The sequence below is a fragment of the Salmo trutta genome, unplaced genomic scaffold (genome assembly GCF_901001165.1).
Source record: "Salmo trutta unplaced genomic scaffold, fSalTru1.1, whole genome shotgun sequence".
NCBI lineage: Eukaryota > Metazoa > Chordata > Actinopteri > Salmoniformes > Salmonidae > Salmo > Salmo trutta.
The window spans coordinates 549,817-572,293 of NW_021822211.1; the positions used below are offsets into that span (position 1 = coordinate 549,817).

The window sequence follows — 22,477 nt, forward strand, 5'->3', positions numbered from 1 at the left end:
CATTTGGGCTTTTTTGGGCTTGGGCTCATAAAACGTCTTTAGTGTAGGACTCCTAACATGTCTTTAATGTAAGGCTCATCTTGTTCAGGTAGCATCTAGCGTGAATATTCATGCGGATCCAAGCTAATCCAGATACTGTATATTTAAGATGTCCTGCCCCCGGGGCCCTGCTCCTTTCTACCCTGTGTGCTATCAGGAGCACATCAGACTCATTTTAATTGTTGCTCCATGGGGTGGGGGCTTTTTGATGAGTTGGTCCTGGAGGTGTTGGAAACTAATCTGATTGTTGTCAGACTCGGCTGTATAGAATTTGACATTTAGAATAGCACATCATTCTGTCCGATGGTTTTATATTCTTTAGAATGACACTTCTGGTTTTGGTCGGGAAATACCGGGTTACCCGGGAGAAAGGTGATTTATTCTCAGGATGGAACATTTGTAAAATACTGGGATAATATTAAACCTTAGTCTATACCAACTCTCTGTATGCTCAGAGTTGTCACGACTTCCGCCGAAGTTGGTCCCTTTCCTTGTTCGGGCGGCGTTCGGCGGTCGACGTCACCGGTTTTCTAGTCGCCACCGATCCACGTTTCATTTTCCATTTGTTTTGTCTTCATTGTACATACCTGGTTTCCATTCCATAATTATTGTTCCCTATTTAACCCTCTGGTTTCTCCCTTGGTTTTGTGTGTGTTTGTTCGTGTTAAGTTGTCTTGTTTATGTGAACTGGATTATTTGTCTCCTTCGTGGAATATTGTTTTTGAGTAAAGTTCCGGTTATTACTCATCTCTGTGTCCTGCGCCTGTCTCCGCATTACCTGCATCACCTAGACACTTGACAGAAACACGCACCACAACCAATGGAGTCAGCAGGTGGACACAGCCCTCCTCTACCTGTGGAGGAGCGCGTCCAGCAGCACGCGACTATGTTGCAAAGTCTCGGCACAGCCATGGATCGCGTGCTGCAAACCATGGAGCGATGGGAGAGAGGGGGTTTTCCAGCAACCCCATCATCATCACCCCAGCTCCCACAACAACCCACACTGCTGTCCACCCCTCCTTCACCTGGACCCGGTGGGATTCGGCTCACGCTCCCAAGGGAGTATGATGGGATGGCTGCTGGGTGCCAGGGGTTCCTACTCCAGCTGGAGCTCTACCTGGCGACCGTCCACCCGGCTCCTTCGGGACGCGAGAGTGTGAACGCCCTCATCTCCTGTCTATCTGGGAAAGCACTTGAATGGGCTAACGCCGTCTGGGGAAGGGAAGGAGCGGCGTTGCGTTGGACAACTATGAGGATTTCACCCACCGCTCTCCCCTCAGGTGGATGATCGAAAACTGCCCGGCAGCGGTGGGTGAAATCCTCATAGTTGTCCAACGCCGCTCCTTCCCTTCCCCAGACGGGGGAACGCTTATTTCATCTTAGACAGGGGATGAGGAGCGCCCAAGACTTTGCACTGGACTTCCGATACTCTGGCCACCGGCGCGGGATGGAATGAGCGGGCCCTGATTGACCACTACCGGTGTAGTCTATTCGAGGACGTTCATCGGGAGCTAGCCTGCAGGGACAACACCCTTACATTTGACCAGCTGGTGGACCTATCCATCCGGCTGGATAACCTGTTGGCCTCACGCGGACGTCCGGATTGGGGTCCGTCAGTTCCATCCCCCAGCACCTCCGATCCAACACCTATGGAGCTAGGAGGTGCTGCTCTAAGGGGGACCGGAGGGGGGGGGCATTCCCTGCACCACATTTTACATTTACATTTTAGTCATTTAGCAGACACTCTTATCCAGAGCGACTTACAATAGTGAATGCATACATTTCATACATTTTTTTTCCTGTGCTGGCCCCCCGTGGGAATCGAACCCACAACCCTGGCGTTGCAAACACCATGCTCTACCAACTGAGCTACAGGGAAGGCACCACCTGTGGCCGCAGAGGGCACACTGCTGGTCGGTGCTGGGGAGGTTCCCCAGAGAGTCGAGGCAGCAGGCAGGGCACTGGTGGATCATCCCAGGTGAGTAGGCATCCGACTCACCCAGAGCCCCCTGTTGCTCACATGTTTGTGTTCATAGAATTTCCTGAGTTTTCCCCGCGTTCCCAGCATAAGGCGCTAGTAGATTCAGGCGCAGCTGGGAACTTTATTGATCGTTCATTTGCACATAGTTTAGGGATATCTATTGTTCCTGTTGATATGCCCTTCCCTGTGCACGCCTTAGATAGTCGACCATTAGGGTCAGGGCTGATTAGGGAGGCCACCGCTCCCCTATACATGATAACGCAGGAGGGTCATGAGGAGAGAATTAATCTCTTCCTTATTGATTCTCCTGCGTTTCCCGTGGTGCTGGGCATACCCTGGTTGGCCTATCATGACCCCACCATTTCGTTGCAACAGAGGGCTCTCAAGGGATGGTCACGTAAGTGCTCAGGGAGGTGTGTAGGTGTAAGAAGAAGGTGACTCAACTACAACCCCATCGACGGGGGATTGTGCGATAAATCTCCTGGTAGACGCAGCACTCCCCAGGAGTCACGTGTATCCTCTGTCACAGGAGGAGACGGCGGCTATGGAAACATATGTCTCCGAATCTCTGGGGCAGGGATACATTCGGCCCTCCACTTCACCTGCCTCCTCGAGTTTCTTTTTTGTGAAGAACGACGGAGGTTTACGCCTGTGTATTGACTATCGAGGTATCAATCAGATCACTGTTAGGTACAGTTACCCGCTATCTCTCATAGCCAGTGCGATTGAGTCAATGCACGGGGCGCGCTTCTTCACAAAATGGATCTCAGGAGTGCCTACAGTCTGGTGCGTATCCGGGAGGGGGATGAGTGGAAGACAACATTTAGTACCACCTCTGGGCACTATGAGTACCTCGTCATGCCGTACGGGTTGATGAATGCTCCATCAGTCTTCCAATCCTTTGTAGACAAGATTTGCAGGGACCTGCACAGGCAGGGTGTAGTGGTGTATATCGATGACATTCTGATATACTCCAATACACGCACTGAGCATGTGTCCCTGGTGCGCAGGGTGCTAGGTCGACTGTTGGAGCATGACCTGTACGTCAAGGCTGAGAAATGTCTGTTCTTCCAACAGTCCGTCTTCTTCCTAGGGTACCGCCTTTCCGCGTCAGGGGTGGAGATGGAAAGTGACCGCATTTCAGCCGTGCGTAATTGGCCGACTCCAACCACGGTAAAGGAGGGGCAGCGGTTCTTAGGGTTTGCCAACTACTACCGGAGGTTTATCCGGGGCTTTGGTCAGGTAGCGGCTCCCATTACCTCATTGCTGAAGGGGTGACCGGTGCGACTCCACTGAAGGCGTGGAGGCATTGGCTTGAGGAGGCTAAACACCCTTTTCTCATTTGGACTGACCAACGCAATCTGGAGTACATCTGGGCGGCGAGGAGAATGAATCCTCGCCAGGCAAGGTGGGCCATGTTTTACACCCATTTTGTTTTCACCCTATCCCACAGACCAGGTTCCCAGAACGCTAAGGCAGACGCACTTTCCCGGATGTATGACACAGAGGAGCGGTCCACGGATCCCACTCCCATACTTCCGGATTCTTGCCTGGTGGCACCGGTGGTGTGGGACATTGAGCGGGCGTTACATACAGAGCCCACTCCCACCCAGTGTCCAGTTGGGCGTCTGTGCGTTCCGTCTGCTGTCCGCGACCGTTTGATCTGTTGGGCCCACACGTCACCCTCCTCTGGTCATCCTGGCATCGGTCGGACAGTGCACTGTCTTAGTGAGAAGTACTGGTGGTCTACCCTGGCTAAGGACGTGAGGGTTTATGTTTCCTCCTGCTCGGTGTGCGCCCAGTGCAAGGCACCTAGACACCTGCCTCGAGGGAAATTACAACCCCTACCCATTCCACAACGGCCGTGGTCACACCTATCGGTGGATTTCTTGACGGATCTTCCTCCGTCACAAGGAAACACCACGATCCTGGTCGTTGTGGATCGGTTTTCTAAGTCCTGCCGTCTCCTTCCTTTGCCCGGTCTCCCTACGGCCCTACAGACTGCGGAGGCCCTGTTCACCCACGTCTTCTGGCACTACGGGGTGCCTGAGGATATAGTTTCTGATCGGGGTCCCCAGTTCACGTCCAGGGTTTGGAAGGCGTTTATGGAACGTCTGGGGGTCTTGGTCAGCCTCACCTCGGGTTTTCACCCCAAGAGTAATGGGCAGGTGGAGAGAGTTAACCAGGATGTGGGTAGGTTTCTGCGGTCCTATTGCCAGGACCGGCCGGGGGAGTGGGCGGCTTTCATCCCCTGGGCAGAGATGGCCCAGAACTCACTCCGCCACTCCTCCACTAACCTATCTCCTTTCCAGTGTGTACTAGGTTATCAGCCGGTTCTGGCACCGTGGCATCAGAGCCAGATCGAAGCTCCTGCGGTGGATGAATGGTTTCGGCGCTCAGAGGAGACATGGGACGCTGCCCATGTACGTCTTCAACGAGCCATCAGGCGGCAGAAGGCGAGCGCCGACCGCCACCGCAGTGAGGCCCCGGTGTTCGCGCGGGGGGACCGGGTCTGGCTCTCGACCCGAAACCTGTCCCTCCGCCTGCCCTGCCGGAAGCTGGGTCCGCGGTTTGTGGGGCCATTTAAAGTCCTGAGGAGACTGAACGAGGTTTGTTATAGATTATCTCTCCATCTTTCTCAATCTATTTTTTCTCTCATTGATTTTTTGTTTGTTTTTCCAGCTGATTATGTCCCTGTGCTCTGATTTGCCGGCGGGCACGGCTCTCTGCACTCTAATTGGACATTTAATTAGATCACAGTTTTAGCCAATTAGACTCTGAAGGGGGAGGAGGAGAGTAGAGGGGCCAGAGGGGAAAGGGAGATCGAGCTCTCTCTCTCTCACGCTCTTTCTCTCGCTCTGTCTCTCTGTCTGTCTCGTTCTCTCGCTCTCTCTCTGTCTCTCTGTCTGTCTCGCTCTCTCTCTCTGTCTCACTCTCTCTCTCTTCTCTCTCTTTCTCTCGCTTCTCTCTCTCTCCAGGGGCTGTCTCATTAGTGATATAATGGGTGATTGTCACAGCCACCCTCCCCCTGTGTTACTCCCTGAGTGGTACCACCCACAGACCCAGTGCCAGGGCTAAGACCTCACTATTATTAATCCATGGGGGGGGGGGATCCTGGCCTGATCTGATAGTTAAATAATACCAAGTTTAGAGTTTTAATGTCACATACACAAGTACAGTCAAAATGCCTTTCTTGCAAGTTCTAACTCCAACAATGCAGTAATCAATAACAATGTAATACAAAACTACCATATTTCACATACAGTCTGCTAATTCAGGCTCCACGTCTTGCTCTTGTTAAAAGTAGTGCACTACATGTGGAATAACCAGTGTGTGATATGAGACACAGCTGGGGTGTTATTGCTGTCGATGGCTCTGATTAATCTTCAAGACAGCTGACGGACTGCCAGTCAGTGAGACATCAACCTGCTCACAGACATGTAGATTAGTCACACAGACACATACCCCAACCACATAATCACACATAAACACACACAGAGTGTGAGGTTAGTGTCTTGTGGTGCAGAATGGTATTGACTCAGTGGAATGTTCTGGTATAATATCACTAGCTAATGAGGCAGAGATAAGCCTTTAGAAACACAAACAACAGATCAGATATCACCAGAGGCTCCATAACATGCCAGTCAAAATCACACCTATTTATTTTTTGTACGATTATATATATATATATATTTTTTTAACAATACAAAACATCCACATACAAACGACAGCATACAGATGCACACAAACATCAAGGACATCACACCTGCCCAGACCCACCTACTCACATCTCCATCTCCAGCATCACTCCACATGGCCTGAAACTGCACCAATCACACCTATTTCTACAAGCTAAGTCTGTGTGATGATGATGATGGTGATGGTGATGATGGTGGTGGTGTTTGATGAGTTCCTCAGAGGAGAGCAGTGTGTTTTTGTATAGTGTGATGTGAGCCAGTGTAACACCCCCCACCCTCCTTTTCCTCTCCCCCTCCAAACCTCTATACCCCCCCTCCAAACCTCTACACCCCCCTCCTCCCCCCTACCTCCAAACCTCTACACCCCCCTCCTCCCCCCTACCTCCAAACCTCTACACCCCCCCTCCAAACCTCTACACCCCCCCTCCAAACCTCTACACCCCCCAAACCTCTACACCCCCCCTCCTTTTCCTCTCCCCCTCCAAACCTCTACACCCCCCCTCCTTCCCCCTACCTCCAAACCTCTACACCCCCCAAACCTCTGCACCCCCCCTCCTTTTCCTCCCCCCCTCCAAACCTCTACACCCCACCCAAACCTCCACATCCCCCCTCCCCCCCTCCAAACCTCTATACCCCCTCCTTTTCCTCCCCCCTCCAAACCGCTACACCCCCCCTCGTTTTCCTCCCCCCTCCAAACCTCTACACCCCTCCCCCCCTCCAAACCTCTACACCCCCACCCCCTCCAAACCTCTACACCCCCACCCCCTCCAAACCTCTACACCCCCACCCCCTCCAAACCCCCACCCCCTCCCTCTCTGAGCTCTCAGGCTAGAAGCACAAACAACACCGACCCCCCCAATGGACACCAGCACTCAGAACACACACACATACATGTACATTCACTCTCAGGTGTAAGCCCTTAGAGACAACACAGTCAATATCAATGTCCCTAGACGGTCTCACACATACCACTCACCCCTCTCCCTCCCACTTCTCCCCCTCCTCACCCCTCAGGAGAGATAGAGTGAAACGACCCCTCTCACACACATACTTTTTTATGCACAGTCTCTGCCTCAGGATGTCTAATGTTGAGAATCCCCTTGAGAAGGCTCTCGAATCTGTGTGTGTACGTGCACGCACCCGCGAGTGTGCGCATCTGTGTAACCCCGTGCTGTGGTGTGTTAGCCACAGGCATAACTCTCTGACCCCAGTAGTGGTCTGATTGACAGCTGTAGTCCCACCTAATTGCATTACCCTCCCTTGTGATTGGCTCCCGGCCCTGGGGGCTCATTTGTCAGGGTGCACCATGGGTACTATGTGTCACTCAGCTCTCTCTCCCTGCTGATTGGCTGTGTTGCACCCCAAGGCCCGACCCCCAGCCGAGTGAGAGAAGCTTATTGGTCTCTGGGGAACCAGGGAATGCCCCAGAGACTGTGCGAGGAGACAGGGAGTCCCTATTGGCTGATATTATCGCTCCTCCCGCCTCTTTACCTGTTTATCAAAACTACATAGAAGTCCCTCAGGACTGCCCTGCTATCAGATTACACACACACACACACACACACTCGCTCTCTCTCTCTCTCTCTCTCTCTCACTCTCTCTCTCTCACACACACACACACAGGTGGGTATTTGAGTTCAATATTTTCGCATTTGTATTAAGACATTGAATTTCAATGAAATATTTTAGCATTTATAATGCTCAAATTGAATCATTGAATTAATAAATTGAACTTCATGATTTGAACTGAATTGAATGAATATTGCATCCAGTTTAAAACTTACATTTCAATTTCAGGAATGGGTGTAGGGTGGTTTTATTACTGTTTGATGCTCAGAATCTAATGTGTGCCAAAGTGTGTGTGTGTGTCGCCAAAAAGGAAAAAACATCAAGAAAGGCTTCAGGCTCCGCCCCCCATTGCTTACCCAGCATGCCTCAGCTCTGTCCTCCATCAAACCAGATGCCTACACACGCATGTACACACAGACACACACGCACACACACACACACACACACACACACACACACACACACACACACACACACACACACACACACACACACACACACACACACACACACACACACACACATACTTTGATTCCGTGTCTCTGTCTGTATGTCTCAGCGGTTGCTATTCACTCTGTCCCAGCAGAGACCTGGTGTGTGTTCCCTGTCTCTCCTGAATATGTGTGTGTTTTCTGTATGTGTGTTTTTGGAGGAGTGTGTGTGTGTGTGTGTGTACTCTGTCTAATGCTCCCGCAGTGTCTCTGAAAGGTTATGCGGGGGTTTCTGTTGCATTGAAATCCTCCAATATAACACTGAATAAAGACTGGGCCTAAATAATGACGGTCTGAGTGAACCTGGTCGATGCATTCCACCCTGCGTTGTTGTCTGCATGCTAATCTACAGGTTGACTCTTCAGTACCACTGATGAATGGCTGAATTAATAACTTCCTCCATTCTGTACAGAACACCATGTTTTTCCTGTCATGCTTTGTTGGAACTCAACTTTTTCAGAAGTGTGTGTGTGTGTGTGTGTGTGTGTGTGTGTGTGTGTGTGTGTGTGTGTGGAGTGGGCAGGGGGGTGGAGGGGGGTAGTTAGCAGCAGTCACAGAAGGATATTGCTCTTGTTAATAGAATGTTTTGTTTGAAGGTGCTGCCAGATGGCATCTGTATGACCACAGCATGTGTTACATATTAGCATTCATTAAGAATCTGTGTTGTGTTCGTATACATTGTGTCAGTCTACTTTGTGTGTGTGTGTGTGTGTGTGTGTGTGTGTGTGTGTGTGTGTGTGTGTGTGTGTGTGTGTGTGTGTGTGTGTGTGTGTGTTTGATCCTTGGAAATTAGGAAATGATGGGAGTTTGTGGTGGATCCCAGTGAAGCCCCCATAAAAACTCCCTGTCACGGAAAATCACTTCCCACGATATGGCTAACACACACACACATCCACACATCCACACACACACACACACACACACACACACACACACACACACACACACACACACACACACACACACACACACACACACACACACACACACACACACACAGTACCTGCAGATACACATCATATCTATCACACACACCCTCCACAGTAAGTAACCTCTATTACCCCCTGTGTCAGAGCAAGGCTACTTGGCAGAGCGTGCGAAAGCACTGTGCATGATGGGTAATTGCCGTGCAGCACGCAGTGTCTGCATTTTACGAGGAGGTTGCAATGACGGGGTGAAGGGGGCATAGTACCCCCCCCAAACCTCTGCCTCTCACTAGCTTCCCATGACCAGGGTTGGCAGGATGTAGCAAAAAAGTGTCCGGACAACTTCCTCAATGTTCAGTTTGTAATGCAACAGATCTTTGACTGCATATCTGCACTGCACTGTTGCATACCTTCTCATGGTTTATGAATTGAGTTGGTTAGGGGCAGTAATAGATTTTGTACTTTGGGCCCCCTGGGCTAACCAACACACACACACACACACACACACACACACACACACACACACACACACACACACACACACACACACACACACACACACACACAGGCGTTCTGCAGTATTGATGAGTTATGAAAAGACATGAGCAGAGAACCCCCCACTCCCTGTCGGGGATCTCCCCTAGCTGCTTCCTGTCTGGTTAAGTGAGAGCAGGAAGAGATTTAACTCCCACTGCAGGGGCTCACACACACACCCTACTATCAGCCTGTATTAACACATGCACAGCAAGTGTGTTTACCTGTATGGCCAGGTGGGTGTCTGGCTCTGACTGGACTGTATGTGTTGTAGGCATCTGACCCTTCACCCCCAAGCCCCGCCACTCTGGGCTCCCAGGTCCACGCAGCCGCCGTCAACGGAGACCGGAGCGTCCTCCTCAGACTCATCACAGGTACTATACACACATACACACACACACTTTCCCCTGAACCCTGACCTTTAACCCCTGACCCACTGTGTGTAGTGGATCCCTCCCTGCGTGACCGTGAGGACCAGTTTGGGCGTACCCCACTGATGTACTGTGTCCTGGCTGACCGTCTGGACTGTGCTGAGACACTGCTGAAGGCGGGAGCCTCTGTTAACAAGACTGACCATAGCCAACGTACTGCCCTGCACCTGGCAGCACAGAAGGTACACTACAACACTGAGTCAACCTGGAACCACTAAAGGAAACACTAGAACAGTAGTGGAACCATCAGAACCCTGAGTTAACCTGTAGAACACTAAAGGAAACACTAGAACAATAGTGGAACCATCAGAACACTTAGTCAACCTGGAACCACTAAAGGAAACACTAGAACAGTAGTGGAACCATCAGAATCCTGAGTTAACCTGTAGAACACTAAAGGAAACACTAGAACAATAGTGGAACCATCAGAACACTTAGTCAACCTGGAACCACTAAAGGAAACACTAGAACAGTAGTTGAACCATCAGAACACTGAGTTAACCTGGAACCACTAAAGGAAACACTAGAACAGTAGTTGAACCATCAGAACATTGAGTTAACCTGTAGAAAACTAAAGGAAACACTAGAACAGTAGTGGAACCATCAGAACTTTGAGTAAACCTGTAGAACACTAAAGGAAACATTAGAACAGTAGTGGAACCATCAGAAAATTGAATTAACCTGTAGAACACTAAAGGAAACACTAGAACAGTACTGGAACCATCAGAACACTGAGTTAACCTGGAACCACTAAAGGAAACACTAGAACAGTAGTGGAACCATCAGAACATTGAGTTAACCTGTAGAACACTAAAGGAAACACTAGAAAAGTAGTGGAACCATCAGAATATTGAGTTAACCTGTAGAACACTAAAGGAAACACTAGAACAGTAGTGGAACCATCAGAACATTCAGTTAACCTGTAGAACACTAAAGGAAACACTAGAACGGTAGTGGAACCATCAGAACACTGAGTTAACCTGGAACCACTAAAGGAAACACTAGAACAGTAGTGGAACCATCAGAATATTGAGTTAACCTGTAGAACACTAAAGGAAACACTAGAACAGTAGTGGAACCATCAGAACATTGAGTTAACCTGTAGAACACTAAAGGAAACACTAGAACAGTAGTGCAACCATCAGAACATTGAGTTAACCTGTAGAACACCAAAGGAAACACTAGAACAGTAGTGGAACCATTAGAACATTGAGTTAACCTGTAGAACACTAAAGGAAACACTAGAACAATAGTGGAACTTTCAGAACACTTAGTCAACCTGGAACCACTAAAGGAAACACTAGAACAGTAGTTGAACCATCAGAACACTGAGTTAACCTGGAACCACTAAAGGAAACACTAGAACAGTAGTTGAACCATCAGAACATTGAGTTAACCTGTAGAAAACTAAAGGAAACACTAGAACAGTAGTGGAACCATCAGATCTTTGAGGAAACCTGTAGAACACTAAAGGAAACACTAGAACAGTAGTGGAACCATCAGAACATTGAATTAACCTGTAGAACACTAAAGGAAACACTAGAACAGTAGTGGAGCCGTCAGAACATTGAGTTAACCTGTAGAACACTAAAGGAAACACTAGAACAGTAGTGGAACCGTCAGAACATTGAATTAACCTGTAGAACACTAAAGGAAACACTAGAACAGTAGTGGAACCATCAGAACATTCAGTTAACCTGTAGAACACTAAAGGAAACACTAGAACAGTAGTGGAACCATCAGAACACTGAGTTAACCTGGAACCACTAAAGGAAACACTAGAACAGTAGTGGAACCATCAGAACATTGAGTTAACCTGTAGAACACTAAAGGAAACACTAGAACAGTAGTGGAACCATCAGAACATTGAATTAACCTGTAGAACACTAAAGGAAACACTAGAACAGTAGTGGAACCATCAGAACACTGAGTTAACCTGGAACCACTAAAGGAAACACTAGAACAGTAGTTGAACCATCAGAACATTGAGTTAACCTGTAGAACACTAAAGGAAACACTAGAACAGTAGTGGAACCATCAGAACTTTGAGTAAACCTGTAGAACACTAAAGGAAACACTAGAACAGTAGTGGAACCATCAGAACATTGAATTAACCTGTAGAACACTAAAGGAAACACTAGAACAGTAGTGGAACCATCAGAACACTGAGTTAACCTGGAACCACTAAAGGAAACACTAGAACAGTAGTGGAACCATCAGAACATTGAGTTAACCTGTAGAACACTAAAGGAAACACTAGAAAAGTAGTGGAACCATCAGAATATTGAGTTAACCTGTAGAACACTAAAGGAAACACTAGAACAGTAGTGGAACCATCAGAACATTCAGTTAACCTGTAGAACACTAAAGGAAACACTAGAACAGTAGTGGAACCGTCAGAACATTGAATTAACCTGGAACCACTAAAGGAAACACTAGAACAGTAGTGGAACCATCAGAACACTTAGTCAACCTGGAACCACTAAAGGAAACACTAGAACAGTAGTTGAACCATCAGAACACTGAGTTAACCTGGAACCACTAAAGGAAACACTAGAACAGTAGTTGAACCATCAGAACATTGAGTTAACCTGTAGAAATCTAAAGGAAACACTAGAACAGTAGTGGAACCATCAGAACTTTGAGTAAACCTGTAGAACACTAAAGGAAACACTAGAACAGTAGTGGAACCATCAGAAAATTGAATTAACCTGTAGAACACTAAAGGAAACACTAGAACAGTAGTGGAACCATCAGAACACTGAGTTAACCTGGAACCACTAAAGGAAACACTAGAACAGTAGTGGAACCATCAGAACATTGAGTTAACCTGTAGAACACTAAAGGAAACACTAGAAAAGTAGTGGAACCATCAGAATATTGAGTTAACCTGTAGAACACTAAAGGAAACACTAGAACAGTAGTGGAACCATCAGAACATTCAGTTAACCTGTAGAACACTAAAGGAAACACTAGAACAGTAGTGGAACCATCAGAACATTGAATTAACCTGTAGAACACTAAAGGAAACACTAGAACAGTAGTGGAACCATCAGAACATTCAGTTAACCTGTAGAACACTAAAGGAAACACTAGAACAGTAGTGGAACCATCAGAACACTGAGTTAACCTGGAACCACTAAAGGAAACACTAGAACAGTAGTGGAACCATCAGAACATTGAGTTAACCTGTAGAACACTAAAGGAAACACTAGAACAGTAGTGGAACCATCAGAACATTGAATTAACCTGTAGAACACTAAAGGAAACACTAGAACAGTAGTGGAACCATCAGAACACTGAGTTAACCTGGAACCACTAAAGGAAACACTAGAACAGTAGTGGAACCATCAGAACATTGAGTTAACCTGTAGAACATTAAGGAAACACAAGAAAAGTAGTGGAACCATCAGAATATTGAGTTAACCTGTAGAACACTAAAGGAAACACTAGAACAGTAGTGGAACCATCAGAACGTTCAGTTAACTTGTAGAACACTAAAGGAAACACTAGAACAGTAGTTGAACCATCAGAACATTGAGTTAACCTGTAGAACACTAAAGGAAACACTAGAACAGTAGTGGAACCATCAGAACACTGAGTTAACCTGGAACCACTAAAGGAAACACTAGAACAGTAGTTGAACCATCAGAACATTGAGTTAACCTGTAGAAAACTAAAGGAAACACTAGAACAGTAGTGGAACCATCAGAACTTTGAGTAAACCTGTAGAACACTAAAGGAAACATTAGAACAGTAGTGGAACCATCAGAAAATTGAATTAACCTGTAGAACACTAAAGGAAACACTAGAACAGTACTGGAACCATCAGAACACTGAGTTAACCTGGAACCACTAAAGGAAACACTAGAACAGTAGTGGAACCATCAGAACATTGAGTTAACCTGTAGAACACTAAAGGAAACACTAGAAAAGTAGTGGAACCATCAGAATATTGAGTTAACCTGTAGAACACTAAAGGAAACAGTAGAACAGTAGTGGAACCATCAGAACATTCAGTTAACCTGTAGAACACTAAAGGAAACACTAGAACAGTAGTGGAACCGTCAGAACATTGAATTAACCTGGAACCACTAAAGGAAACACTAGAACAATAGTGGAACCATCAGAACACTTAGTCAACCTGGAACCACTAAAGGAAACACTAGAACAGTAGTTGAACCATCAGAACACTGAGTTAACCTGGAACCACTAAAGGAAACACTAGAACAGTAGTTGAACCCTCAGAACATTGAGTTAACCTGTAGAAAACTAAAGGAAACACTAGAACAGTAGTGGAACCATCAGAACTTTGAGTAAACCTGTAGAACACTAAAGGAAACATTAGAACAGTAGTGGAACCATCAGAAAATTGAATTAACCTGTAGAACACTAAAGGAAACACTAGAACAGTACTGGAACCATCAGAACACTGAGTTAACCTGGAACCACTAAAGGAAACACTAGAACAGTAGTGGAACCATCAGAACATTGAGTTAACCTGTAGAACACTAAAGGAAACACTAGATAAGTAGTGGAACCATCAGAATATTGAGTTAACTTGTAGAACACTAAAGGAAACAGTAGAAAAGTAGTGGAACCATCAGAATATTGAGTTAACCTGTAGAACACTAAAGGAAACACTAGAACAGTAGTGGAACCATCAGAACATTCAGTTAACCTGTAGAACACCAAAGGAAACACTAGAACGGTAGTGGAACCATCAGAACACTGAGTTAACCTGGAACCACTAAAGGAAACACTAGAACAGTAGTGGAACCATCAGAATATTGAGTTAACCTGTAGAACACTAAAGGAAACACTAGAACAGTAGTGGAACCATCAGAACATTGAGTTAACCTGTAGAACACTAAAGGAAACACTAGAACAGTAGTGCAACCATCAGAACATTGAGTTAACCTGTAGAACACCAAAGGAAACACTAGAACAGTAGTGGAACTATCAGAGCATTGAGTTAACCTGTAGAACACTAAAGGAAACACTAGAACAATAGTGGAACTTTCAGAACACTTAGTCAACCTGGAACCACTAAAGGAAACACTAGAACAGTAGTTGAACCATCAGAACACTGAGTTAACCTGGAACCACTAAAGGAAACACTAGAACAGTAGTGGAACCATCAGATCTTTGAGGAAACCTGTAGAACACTAAAGGAAACACTAGAACAGTAGTGGAACCATCAGAACATTGAATTAACCTGTAGAACACTAAAGGAAACACTAGAACAGTAGTGGAGCCGTCAGAACATTGAGTTAACCTGTAGAACACTAAAGGAAACACTAGAACAGTAGTGGAACCATCAGAACATTGAGTTAACCTGTAGAACACTAAAGGAAACACTAGAACAGTAGTGGAACCATCAGAACATTCAGTTAACCTGTAGAACACTAAAGGAAACACTAGAACAGTAGTGGAACCATCAGAACACTGAGTTAACCTGGAACCACTAAAGGAAACACTAGAACAGTAGTGGAACCATCAGAACATTGAGTTAACCTGTAGAACACTAAAGGAAACACTAGAACAGTAGTGGAACCATCAGAACATTGAATTAACCTGTAGAACACTAAAGGAAACACTAGAACAGTAGTGGAACCATCAGAACACTGAGTTAACCTGGAACCACTAAAGGAAACACTAGAACAGTAGTTGAACCATCAGAACATTGAGTTAACCTGTAGAAATCTAAAGGAAACACTAGAACAGTAGTGGAACCATCAGAACTTTGAGTAAACCTGTAGAACACTAAAGGAAACACTAGAACAGTAGTGGAACCATCAGAACATTGAATTAACCTGTAGAACACTAAAGGAAACACTAGAACAGTAGTGGAACCATCAGAACACTGAGTTAACCTGGAACCACTAAAGGAAACACTAGAACAGTAGTGGAACCATCAGAACATTGAGTTAACCTGTAGAACACTAAAGGAAACACTAGAAAAGTAGTGGAACCATCAGAATATTGAGTTAACTTGTAGAACACTAAAAGAAACAGTAGAACAGTAGTGGAACCATCAGAACATTCAGTTAACCTGTAGAACACTAAAGGAAACACTAGAACAGTAGTGGAACCGTCAGAACATTGAATTAACCTGGAACCACTAAAGGAAACACTAGAACAATAGTGGAACCATCAGAACACTTAGTCAACCTGGAACCACTAAAGGAAACACTAGAACAGTAGTTGAACCATCAGAACACTGAGTTAACCTGGAACCACTAAAGGAAACACTAGAACAGTAGTTGAACCCTCAGAACATTGAGTTAACCTGTAGAAATCTAAAGGAAACACTAGAACAGTAGTGGAACCATCAGAACTTTGAGTAAACCTGTAGAACACTAAAGGAAACACTAGAACAGTAGTGGAACCATCAGAACATTGAATTAACCTGTAGAACACTAAAGGAAACACTAGAACAGTAGTGGAACCATCAGAACACTGAGTTAACCTGGAACCACTAAAGGAAACACTAGAACAGTAGTGGAACCATCAGAACATTGAGTTAACCTGTAGAACACTAAAGGAAACACTAGAAAAGTAGTGGAACCATCAGAATATTGAGTTAACCTGTAGAACACTAAAGGAAACACTAGAACAGTAGTGGAACCATCAGAACATTCAGTTAACCTGTAGAACACTAAAGGAAACACTAGAACAGTAGTGGAACCATCAGAACATTGAATTAACCTGTAGAACACTAAAGGAAACACTAGAACAGTAGTGGAACCATCAGAACATTCAGTTAACCTGTAGAACACTAAAGGAAACACTAGAACGGTAGTGGAACCATCAGAACACTGAGTTAACCTGGAACCACTAAAGGAAACACTAGAACAGTAGTGGAACCATCAGAACATTGAGTTAACCTGTAGAACACTAAAGGAAACACTAGAACAGTAGTGGAACCATCAGAACATTGAATTAACCTGTAGAACACTAAAGGAAACACTAGAACAGTAGTGGAACCATCAGAACACTGAGTTAACCTGGAACCACTAAAGGAAACACTAGAACAGTAGTGGAACCATCAGAACATTGAGTTAACCTGTAGAACATTAAGGAAACACAAGAAAAGTAGTGGAACCATCAGAATATTGAGTTAACCTGTAGAACACTAAAGGAAACACTAGAACAGTAGTGGAACCATCAGAACATTCAGTTAACCTGTAGAACACTAAAGGAAACACTAGAACAGTAGTTGAACCATCAGAACATTGAGTTAACCTGTAGAACACTAAAGGAAACACTAGAACAGTAGTGGAACCATCAGAACACTGAGTTAACCTGGAACCACTAAAGGAAACACTAGAACAGTAGTTGAACCATCAGAACATTGAGTTAACCTGTAGAAAACTAAAGGAAACACTAGAACAGTAGTGGAACCATCAGAACTTTGAGTAAACCTGTAGAACACTAAAGGAAACACTAGAACAGTAGTGGAACCATCAGAAAATTGAATTAACCTGTAGAACACTAAAGGAAACACTAGAACAGTAGTGGAACCATCAGAACACTGAGTTAACCTGGAACCACTAAAGGAAACACTAGAACAGTAGTGGAACCATCAGAACATTGAGTTAACCTGTAGAACACTAAAGGAAACACTAGAAAAGTAGTGGAACCATCAGAATATTGAGTTAACTTGTAGAACACTAAAGGAAACAGTAGAACAGTAGTGGAACCATCAGAACATTCAGTTAACCTGTAGAACACTAAAGGAAACACTAGAACAGTAGTGGAACCGTCAGAACATTGAATTAACCTGGAACCACTAAAGGAAACACTAGAACAATAGTGGAACTTTCAGAACACTTAGTCAACCTGGAACCACTAAAGGAAACACTAGAACAGTAGTTGAACCATCAGAACACTGAGTTAACCTGGAACCACTAAAGGAAACACTAGAACAGTAGTGGAACCATCAGATCTTTGAGGAAACCTGTAGAACACTAAAGGAAACACTAGAACAGTAGTGGAACCATCAGAACATTGAATTAACCTGTAGAACACTAAAGGAAACACTAGAACAGTAGTGGAGCCGTCAGAACATTGAGTTAACCTGTAGAACACTAAAGGAAACACTAGAACAGTAGTGGAACCGTCAGAACATTGAATTAACCTGTAGAACACTAAAGGAAACACTAGAACAGTAGTGGAACCATCAGAACATTCAGTTAACCTGTAGAACACTAAAGGAAACACTAGAACAGTAGTGGAACCATCAGAACACTGAGTTAACCTGGAACCACTAAAGGAAACACTAGAACAGTAGTGGAACCATCAGAACATTGAGTTAACTTGTAGAACACTAAAGGAAACACTAGAACAGTAGTGGAACCATCAGAACATTGAATTAACCTGTAGAACACTAAAGGAAACACTAGAACAGTAGTGGAACCATCAGAACACTGAGTTAACCTGGAACCACTAAAGGAAACACTAGAACAGTAGTTGAACCATCAGAACATTGAGTTAACCTGTAGAAAACTAAAGGAAACACTAGAACAGTAGTGGAACCATCAGAACTTTGAGTAAACCTGTAGAACACTAAAGGAAACACTAGAACAGTAGTGGAACCATCAGAACATTGAATTAACCTGTAGAACACTAAAGGAAACACTAGAACAGTAGTGGAACCATCAGAACACTGAGTTAACCTGGAACCACTAAAGGAAACACTAGAACAGTAGTGGAACCATCAGAACATTGAGTTAACCTGTAGAACACTAAAGGAAACACTAGAAAAGTAGTGGAACCATCAGAATATTGAGTTAACTTGTAGAACACTAAAAGAAACAGTAGAACAGTAGTGGAACCATCAGAACATTCAGTTAACCTGTAGAACACTAAAGGAAACACTAGAACAGTAGTGGAACCGTCAGAACATTGAATTAACCTGGAACCACTAAAGGAAACACTAGAACAATAGTGGAACCATCAGAACACTTAGTCAACCTGGAACCACTAAAGGAAACACTAGAACAGTAGTTGAACCATCAGAACACCTAGTTAACCTGGAACCACTAAAGGAAACACTAGAACAGTAGTTGAACCATCAGAACATTGAGTTAACCTGTAGAAATCTAAAGGAAACACTAGAACAGTAGTGGAACCATCAGAACTTTGAGTAAACCTGTAGAACACTAAAGGAAACACTAGAACAGTAGTGGAACCATCAGAACATTGAATTAACCTGTAGAACACTAAAGGAAACACTAGAACAGTACTGGAACCATCAGAACACTGAGTTAACCTGGAACCACTAAAGGAAACACTAGAACAGTAGTGGAACCATCAGAACATTGAGTTAACCTGTAGAACACTAAAGGAAACACTAGAAAAGTAGTGGAACCATCAGAATATTGAGTTAACCTGTAGAACACTAAAGGAAACAGTAGAACAGTAGTGGAACCATCAGAACATTCAGTTAACCTGTAGAACACTAAAGGAAACACTAGAACAGTAGTGGAACCGTCAGAACATTGAATTAACCTGTAGAACACTAAAGGAAACACTAGAACAGTAGTGGAACCATCAGAACATTCAGTTAACCTGTAGAACACTAAAGGAAACACTAGAACAGTAGTGGAACCATCAGAACACTGAGTTAACCTGGAACCACTAAAGGAAACACTAGAACAGTAGTGGAACCATCAGAACATTGAGTTAACCTGTAGAACACTAAAGGAAACACTAGAACAGAAGTGGAACCATCAGAACATTGAATTAACCTGTAGAACACTAAAGGAAACACTAGAACAGTAGTGGAACCATCAGAACACTGAGTTAACCTGGAACCACTAAAGGAAACACTAGAACAGTAGTGGAACCATCAGAACATTGAGTTAACCTGTAGAACATTAAGGAAACACAAGAAAAGTAGTGGAACCATCAGAATATTGAGTTAACCTGTAGAACACTAAAGGAAACACTAGAACAGTAGTGGAACCATCAGAACATTCAGTTAACCTGTAGAACACTAAAGGAAACACTAGAACAGTAGTGGAACCATCAGAACATTGAGTTAACCTGTAGAACACTAAAGGAAACACTAGAACAGTAGTGGAACCATCAGAACACTGAGTTAACCTGGAACCACTAAAGGAAACACTAGAACAGTAGTTGAACCATCAGAACATTGAGTTAACCTGTAGAAATCTAAAGGAAACACTAGAACAGTAGTGGAACCATCAGAACTTTGAGTAAACCTGTAGAACACTAAAGGAAACACTAGAACAGTAGTGGAACCATCAGAACATTGAATTAACCTGTAGAACACTAAAGGAAACACTAGAACAGTAGTGGAACCATCAGAACACTGAGTTAACCTGGAACCACTAAAGGAAACACTAGAACAGTAGTGGAACCATCAGAACATTGAGTTAACCTGTAGAACACTAAAGGAAACACTAGAAAAGTAGTGGAACCATCAGAATATTGAGTTAACTTGTAGAACACTAAAGGAAACAGTAGAACAGTAGTGGAACCATCAGAACATTCAGTTAACCTGTAGAACACTAAAGGAAACACTAGAACAGTAGTGGAACCGTCAGAACATTGAATTAACCTGGAACCACTAAAGGAAACACTAGAACAATAGTGGAACCATCAGAACACTTAGTCAACCTGGAACCACTAAAGGAAACACTAGAACAGTAGTTGAACCATCAGAACACTGAGTTAACCTGGAACCACTAAAGGAAACACTAGAACAGTAGTTGAACCATCAGAACATTGAGTTAACCTGTAGAAAACTAAAGGAAACACTAGAACAGTAGTGGAACCATCAGAACTTTGAGTAAACCTGTAGAACACTAAAGGAAACACTAGAACAGTAGTGGAACCATCAGAACATTGAATTAACCTGTAGAACACTAAAGGAAACACTAGAACAGTAGTGGAACCATCAGAACACTGAGTTAACCTGGAACCACTAAAGGAAACACTAGAACAGTAGTGGAACCATCAGAACATTGAGTTAACCTGTAGAACACTAAAGGAAACACTAGATAAGTAGTGGAACCATCAGAATATTGAGTTAACTTGTAGAACACTAAAGGAAACAGTAGAACAGTAGTGGAACCATCAGAACATTCAGTTAACCTGTAGAACACTAAAGGAAACACTAGAACAGTAGTGGAACCGTCAGAACATTGAATTAACCTGTAGAACACTAAAGGAAACACTAGAACAGTAGTGGAACCATCAGAACATTCAGTTAACCTGTAGAACACTAAAGGAAACACTAGAACAGTAGTGGAACCATCAGAACACTGAGTTAACCTGGAACCACTAAAGGAAACACTAGAACAGTAGTGGAACCATCAGAACATTGAGTTAACCTGTAGAACACTAAAGGAAACACTAGAACAGTAGTGGAACCATCAGAACATTGAATTAACCTGTAGAACACTAAAGGAAACACTAGAACAGTAGTGGAACCATCAGAACACTGAGTTAACCTGGAACCACTAAAGGAAACACTAGAACAGTAGTGGAACCATCAGAACATTGAGTTAACCTGTAGAACACTATAGGAAACACAAGAAAAGTAGTGGAACCATCAGAATATTGAGTTAACCTGTAGAACACTAAAGGAAACACTAGAACAGTAGTGGAACCATCAGAACGTTCAGTTAACCTGTAGAACACTAAAGGAAACACTAGAACGGTAGTGGAACCATCAGAACACTGAGTTAACCTGGAACCACTAAAGGAAACACTAGAACAGTAGTGGAACCATCAGAATATTGAGTTAACCTTTAGAACACTAAAGGAAACACTAGAACAGTAGTGGAACCATCAGAACATTGAATTAACCTGTAGAACACTAAAGGAAACACTAGAACAGTAGTGGAGCCGTCAGAACATTGAGTTAACCTGTAGAACACTAAAGGAAACACTAGAACAGTAGTGGAACCGTCAGAACATTGAATTAACCTGTAGAACACTAAAGGAAACACTAGAACAATAGTGGAACTTTCAGAACACTTAGTCACCTGGAACCACTGAAGGAAACACTAGAACAGTAGTTGAACCATCAGAACACTGAGTTAACCTGGAACCACTAAAGGAAACACTAGAACAGTAGTTGAACCATCAGAACATTGAGTTAACCTGTAGAAAACTAAAGGAAACACTAGAACAGTAGTGGAACCATCAGAACATTGAATTAACCTGTAGAACACTAAAGGAAACACTAGAACAGTAGTGGAGCCGTCAGAACATTGAGTTAACCTGTAGAACACTAAAGGAAACACTAGAACAGTAGTGGAACCGTCAGAACATTGAATTAACCTGTAGAACACTAAAGGAAACACTAGAACAGTAGTGGAACCATCAGAACATTCAGTTAACCTGTAGAACACTAAAGGAAACACTAGAACAGTAGTGGAACCATCAGAACACTGAGTTAACCTGTAACCACTAAAGGAAACACTAGAAAAGTAGTGGAACCATCAGAATATTGAGTTAACCTGTAGAACACTAAAGGAAACACTAGAACAGTAGTGGAACCATCAGAACATTGAGTTATCCTGGAACCACTAAAGGAAACACTAGAACAGTAGTTGAACCATCAGAACATTGAGTTAACCTGTAGAACACTAAAGGAAACACTAGAACAGTAGTGGAACCATCAGAACATTGAGTTAACCTGTAGAACACTAAAGGAAACACTAGAACAGTAGTGGAACCATCAGAACATTCATTTAACCTGTAGAACACTAAAGGAAACACTAGAACGGTAGTGGAACCATCAGAACACTGAGTTAACCTGGAACCA

General features: G+C 44.2%; 1 protein-coding gene across 3 annotated transcripts in view; it reads left to right on the forward strand.

Annotated features, from left to right (window-relative positions):
• Positions 1 to 9,912, forward strand: part of LOC115181013 (inversin-like) — a 23,151-nt gene extending 13,239 nt beyond the window's left edge. For all 3 annotated transcript variants that reach the window (XM_029743127.1, XM_029743128.1, XM_029743126.1), the window contains exons 3-4: positions 9,513 to 9,612; positions 9,685 to 9,912. In XM_029743127.1, coding sequence (XP_029598987.1) covers positions 9,513 to 9,612; positions 9,685 to 9,887 — 303 coding nt within the window. In that variant the 3' untranslated portion in view covers positions 9,888 to 9,912. The remainder of the gene's footprint in view (positions 1 to 9,512; positions 9,613 to 9,684) is intronic.
• Positions 9,913 to 22,477: the final 12,565 nt, after the last annotated feature.